We start from the raw sequence: 6323 nt of genomic DNA on the forward strand, positions 1-6323 counted from the left end.
ATATGTTCACAGTTGTGTACGATTACCTTATTTAATGATGATTGGACAAATTAATTGGAACCAAACCACTGGTGAGATAAAATGTTTAGGTAATTGATCATTATATACTTGTTTAAATCATACCATGAACATTAATTTTTCTAAAGATAGTTTATATATCTTGAAGGCAAGAATTGGCATTTGGTTACCAGTAAAACTTAATCTACCATGGCAGGACTCCCCTGCTGCTTGTTTCTTACAATATGTAGCTGAGACTTTGCTAAATCGTTAAACCACAAATGGCAAAAACAAAAAGGGGGAGATGAAGGAAATAGCTAATGGACTTCTGTGGTCAGCACCCAAGGACGTGTTCACTTGGTGAACTTGCAAATTAGTTAACCAAGAAATGTCAAGGATTGCAAACAAGACATTCAGCTGAAGGTCACCTGGCTCCAATGCCAGGCAGGCATAGAGGGAGGCATGAGTTTATTGAACCCCATCATAGGCATATTCTTCTCAGGCCTGCCTCTTCCCACAAGTTCTCATTGCTACAGAAACACTTACAGAACCAACACAGATAAGTAGAGGGTGTCCCAGTCCCTTACTGGCCCTGACCCACATGTTCTGAAGAACTGGGACTTTTAATTCCTATTGCCCTAATCTTTGAGTTTGCGAACCCTGGAGAAATCCCATGCCCAGGATCCGAAGTCCACGTCAGACTTTATGTTGAGGCATTCACATTTCTCTCAGTCTGTGTAGAGAGGTGTAAGCAGTTATACCAAGAACTAGTACCAAGATGTGCAAATGCTTAGAGGTTAAGACTATACTGGGAGTGTTCAGGAAACCTCACATCTACTTTCTTTTGAGTGGGAACAGAGAGCAGGAGTGCAGGTCAGGACAGGATGCCTGCCTGGAAAGCAAAATACCTATTCTGGAGATAATGGGAGGTTTGGGTCAGAAGAGGAAGGTAGTCTTAACAGACTCCATCTATCTGCAGGGTGGAAAACAGACTGGGGTGGACTGAAGAGGCAGAAAGACCAGGGTGGAGGCTTCTGCCATAGTGCAGGTGAGAGTTAATGGACTAGAGTGTGTTGGCTTATGAATGGTTGGATTCTGGATGCGTGTTTTAAAAGGGGGCTACTAGAGTTCCTGCTGTGGATGGTGAGGTAATTAATATTCAGGATGACCCCAGAGATTTTAGTCTTAGCAGCTGTAGGGATGGAAGAAGCTCGATCAACTGAGAAGGAGAAGATTATCGTATGAGTAATGTTCATGGGGATATTGGCTTTGTTTTGGCCATGTTAAGAGTCTGAGGTGTTTCATATACCACTGAGTGGAGACACACAGGTCTGGAAATCTTGGGGGTGATAATGTGACTACTCTGTACACCACGGGGACAGGATAGTCTGTCAAGTGGCCAAGACTTCTAAACGAAGAGTGTGCATGAGGTGTTTCAGAGGCAGATGAGTAATTGAGGGAAGATGATACTCAGGCTGGAGCTGATGCTTATTCACCACTGTATAAACCCACCAGAAATTTGTGATGACTTTGGTGGGGTCTGGGGTGTTTAATTCAGCCTGGAAGATACAGTCAGGTGCATGTGTGGTCATCTGTGGATGTAGTCATTGGGTGGGCAGTCAATGGGGCTGGGCTTTTAATGAGTGTTAGGTGGACAGAGGAAGGTTATAACTCCTGAGGGGACAGCAAATGCAGTGCAGGAGTGGAATAGGGCCATGGATATCTGAGGTACACACTTGGTTCTGTGTGGCTAAGTCTAAGGCAAGGAACAGAGCCAAGCAGAGAGGCCTTCATAGGATTCAGGGCTTCTACTGCTAGTGGGAGCCATGAGAATTCTGGTTAGTATTGGATCCTGTTTGATGTGGCTAGCATACTCTGCTTGCTGTGTGCTCAGTAGTGGAGTAAGGACTAATATGAAGGCCATTATTATGGGTTGCATTGACATCTGGTAAAATTAGAGGCCTCAAATGGCCTGAGTACCAGTTCCCTTCCCCACACTACTCCCACAAATAAGATCTCCTAAGGAAATAATGCTTTTCATTAAGTGGAACATGTGCAGTTCCTGCTAATCCATTGGTAGTGGGTTTTAGTTTCCTAACAGCCCTTGGAGTAATTCAGATAAGCCAGTTGCATCCTCCCAGAAAACAGGGGAACACCTTACCTTGCATGCATCCCACAGTCCCTGGTTGTTCACTCTTATCCAGAGTGCAACCCGTGAGTGGTTCCTGTCTACCAGGTTATGAATATATATGCTTAGTAAACTGCTGTCAATCTTATTTGCCCAGTGTCAGGTATCGTGTGTTTAATCATCCCCATAACTGTAGGGCAAAATCTCACCTTCACCAGTGGGGCAAAGAGGTAGTGATTAAAATACAAGTAAAATGTGGAGAGGTCAGGAGAATACCTATGGTGTGGAGCAGTGAGGTGGTGACTGCCATGGACATAGGGCTGTGTTATCTGGAGTTATGAGGTACTTGCAGTCTAAAGAATGATGTGCTCTTGGAGAAGGAGTAACCCTGACAGCCCCCAGAGCTGTGTTATTGAGACTTTCATGACCGTGGGCATTCCAGAGGTAATTGCTGTTTGTCCTCTTGCCCTTGGTCCTGATGACTAAGCCCAGTGATCAGTGGGCTCATGAGGGGACAGTAGCATGAGGGGGACCGGGGCCTGGCTTCTTCTCTAAGTTGGGGGATTTGGGAGGGTGGTGTGAGGTACATACATGGGGGAATGGATTGTGGGTTCTCATGGAGGAGTTCTTTGTGGTTTTATCTGTTCCCATCCTTGCAGGGCAGTGTGATCTTTGAAGATGTGGCCGTGCAATTCTCCTGGGAAGAATGGGGTCTCCTTGATGAGGCTCAGAGACACCTGTACCATGATGTGATGCTGGAGAACTTGGCACTTATAATCTCCCTGGGTAAGTCCTCACACCCACTCCTGTACCTTGAGATAGTCTTTCTGTCCCCTTTCCCTCAGGGACAGGTCTGTTCTTGTCACATTAGAACTGTGGGCATAGCTTCGTTCCCCACTCCTGGGTAGGTGGTGTAGTTGATAGGGCTGAGGTTGTGTGCATTGCCCTGTCCTCTCCTTGAGCAGCCCCAACATCTGCTACCCTTAAGCCTGGCAGGAGAGGATCCAGGGTCAGGAGTCTTGCAGTCACTCTAATGGATCCTACCTTGCTTGTCCTCTCCCAGGCCAAGTGACATTCCCATATCCAAGGCACTGTCTCTTCCAGGTACTACTTCTTTCCTCTAGCTAACATTTCTTCATTCCTGCTTGTGCATCTGTTCTGTCTTTCCCGTAGTACTTGCATCATCCATGCACAGTGTAGCTGCTCATTGAGGGGGTGGTGTGGTGAGTTCTTGGTGATGGTTCACAGGATGGATACAAAACAGCTGCAGCTCGATGAGCTCAGATGGAACCTGGCTCTCAGGAGTTGCCTGGCAGGGAGGCAGGGGTAGGATGGGATTACATAAGAGCTGGGTGCAAATTATACTAGAAACCTATTCTGTTTGAGTAGTCCTTTGGTGCCAATGATAGTTGGCTCCCATTCCTCATTACTGCCTTTCTTTCCCTATTCTTTACACTTAGCTGCCTTGTCCATTCTACTACTTGTCACTTCTACTCTTACTTCCAGCTCAGGGCCAATTCCCACATCTCTGGACTTCATGACTTACCCATTTTTTTCACTGCTTCATCTGCAGTGTCCCTGCCTCTCCTTCCTTTGTCAAACCCCATATTTGTGTCTTTCACCCATGAGGCCTCCCCCATTCTGTGACTTAGGGACCAGGTTTTCCTAAACAACCTCATCCTCAACTTGAAACCAACCTTCTGTCCTGCAAACAATCCCATGGACTCATTCCTGGGTGTGTTAGACACATACAAGGATACCTAAAGAAGTTTGTGGAAAAATACAATTAAAAGATAATACAAATCTTTGCATGAGCCTTTTGAAGTACCCTCTTATTTGTAATGGAACTGCTTCATCCCGCAGGGTCAGCATGTACTATATCATCATTTCTTTGCTTTAGATTGTTAGTATGAAGCAGAAGATGAGGAAGCACCTTCTGAGCAGACTGTTTCTATAGGTGTGTTGCAGGTCAGGACTCCCAAGTCAAGTTCGTCTACCCAGAAAGCCAATCCTTGTGAGATGTGCAGCCCGATCTTAAAAGACATTGATCACTTGGCTGAGCATAAGGAAACACATGGTGGGCAGAAAATGTACATGCGTTGGGCATGTTAGAAACAATTCTATTTTAGTACAAATCATGAGTACCAAAAGCAGTTCATTGCAAAGAAGCCCTTCAGAAGTGATGTGAGCAGATCCTCATTAGTGAAGAGCTACAAATTCCATGAGTCAGGGAAGTCATTTACATCTAGGGAAGTTGGGAAGGACTTCCTGGCCAGCTCGGAATTTCTTCTGCAACAGGCCACTCATAGTAGGGAAAAGTCAAATGGTGGAACCCAGTGTTGGGCAGCCTTTCACAGGGGAAAAACTCATTACAACTGGAGAGAATGCAACAAAATCTTCAGCCACAAATATGCACCTGAACAGCACCAGAGAGTCCTCACCAGAGAAAGATGTTACATGTGCAGTGAATGTGGGAAGTCCTTTAGCCACAGCTCTAGCCTCATCAAACACCAGAGAGTTCATACTGGAGAAAGGCCTTATAAGTGTGGAGAATGTGGCAAGTCTTTTAGCCAAAGCTCCAACCTCTTTTAACAATGGAGAGTTCACACAGGAGAAAGGCCTTACGAATGCAATAAATGTGGGAAATCCTTTAGCCAAAGGTCTAACCTCATTCAACATCAGAGAATTCACACTGGAGAAAAGCCTATGAGTGCAGTGAATGTGGGAAATCTTTTAGCCAAAGCTCTGCACTCCTGCAGCACCATAGTGTTCACACTGGAAAAAGGCCTTATGAGTGCAGCAAATGTGGGAAGTTCTTTACCTACAATTCCAGTCTCATAAAACACCAGAAAGTTCACACTGGAGAAAGGCCTTATGAGTGCACTGAATGTAGGAAATCCTTTAGCCATAATTGCAGCCTTATTCTGCATCTGAGAGTTCATACTGGAGAAAGGCCTTATGAGTGCAGTGAATGTGGGAAGTCATTTAGCCAAAGGTCTGCACTTCTTAAACACCAGAGAGTTCACACTGGAGAAAGACCCTATGAATGCAATGAATGTGGGAAATCCTTTAGGCAAAGTTCCAACTTCAGTGACCATCAGAGAATTCACACTGGATAAAGGCCTTATGAGTGTGGCCAGTGTGGGAAATCTTTTAGCAAAAGCTCTGGCCTTACTCGACACCAGAGAGTTCACACTGGAGTAGAGCCTTATAAGTGTGCTGAATATGAGAAAGCCATCAGCCAAAGGCCTTATCTCATCTGGTGCCATGAAGTTCCCATGGGAAAAATGCCTTAGTTGTACTGAGAATGTGTTGTCTTGTTCAGTATGAAAACATTCATATGATGGTGTCCCTTATGAGGACACCATCTGCCTGAATTGAGCCTCATTCATTCACACGTCCACATAAGTTTCAAGTATGTGGATAGCTTTAAGAAGCTGGTTACACTTTTAAACCTGCCCAGGACTCTTGCCAGATTTTTTTTATCACTGTCAGTACTGTAGTCTAAGCCATTTGACCTCTTCTACCTGGCAGGAACCCACAGTGTGCATCATACACCCACCTCAGTATGCTTAGGGAAGTAAACCTCTGTGCTCTCCCAGTTGTGGGAAGGATTCATGAAAAGCCCAAGTGCTCATTTTTTTCTGATGAGCTAGGGCATGAATCTGACCTATTTGGGGCCCAGAGGACTGGATCTGAGTTCTGATGAATTGAGAAGATGAACTACCTATCTTCTTCAAAAGGGATATTGTTGGCCTTACATGACTTTCATGATGGAATTTTTCAGCCTCCAAGTCATCAACACAGGAAAAGCCTGCCTGTCATTGCTCCAATTTGTGCAATAATAAGGGCCTTATTGTTTAAGACACCTTTAATCTGGGGAGTTCTATTTACTTTATAGGATGGTTTGAGAATAGGGTTCTGCCAGAATGAAAGAAACAGCTTTTGTCACCATACCAAACTTTGTGTGCCTCAGAAGGGATGGGATTATGGCAAAAACTAGTTATTTTTCCAGTTTGGGCCTAGTTTGCATTGCCACCCAGTGCCTTCAAGGAAAGACGTTGTTTTTCCTCCAAAGAAAAGGGGTTTGGTTATACTTTATAGCCATTATATTGCATGAGTTCAGAGCTCACCCTGAGGAGGGGCAATTATGAGAATTTCCAGTACTTCTAGGAGCAACATGAAACATTCCTTTTGT

At 44.9% G+C, this 6323-nt stretch overlaps 1 protein-coding gene across 1 annotated transcript in view; it reads left to right on the top strand.

The window, feature by feature from the left end:
• The window catches only part of LOC103607756 (zinc finger protein 154-like), a 10135-nt gene extending 4714 nt beyond the window's left edge, over positions 1–5421 (top strand). Inside the window, 4 exon segments of the mRNA XM_008592220.1 lie at positions 2506–2569; positions 2785–2915; positions 4255–4826; positions 4829–5421. Coding sequence (XP_008590442.1) covers positions 2506–2569; positions 2785–2915; positions 4255–4826; positions 4829–5421 — 1360 coding nt within the window.
• The last annotated feature ends 902 nt before the right edge of the window (positions 5422–6323 follow it).

Source organism: Galeopterus variegatus, unplaced genomic scaffold (genome assembly GCF_000696425.1).
Source record: "Galeopterus variegatus unplaced genomic scaffold, G_variegatus-3.0.2 Scaffold7691, whole genome shotgun sequence".
NCBI lineage: Eukaryota > Metazoa > Chordata > Mammalia > Dermoptera > Cynocephalidae > Galeopterus > Galeopterus variegatus.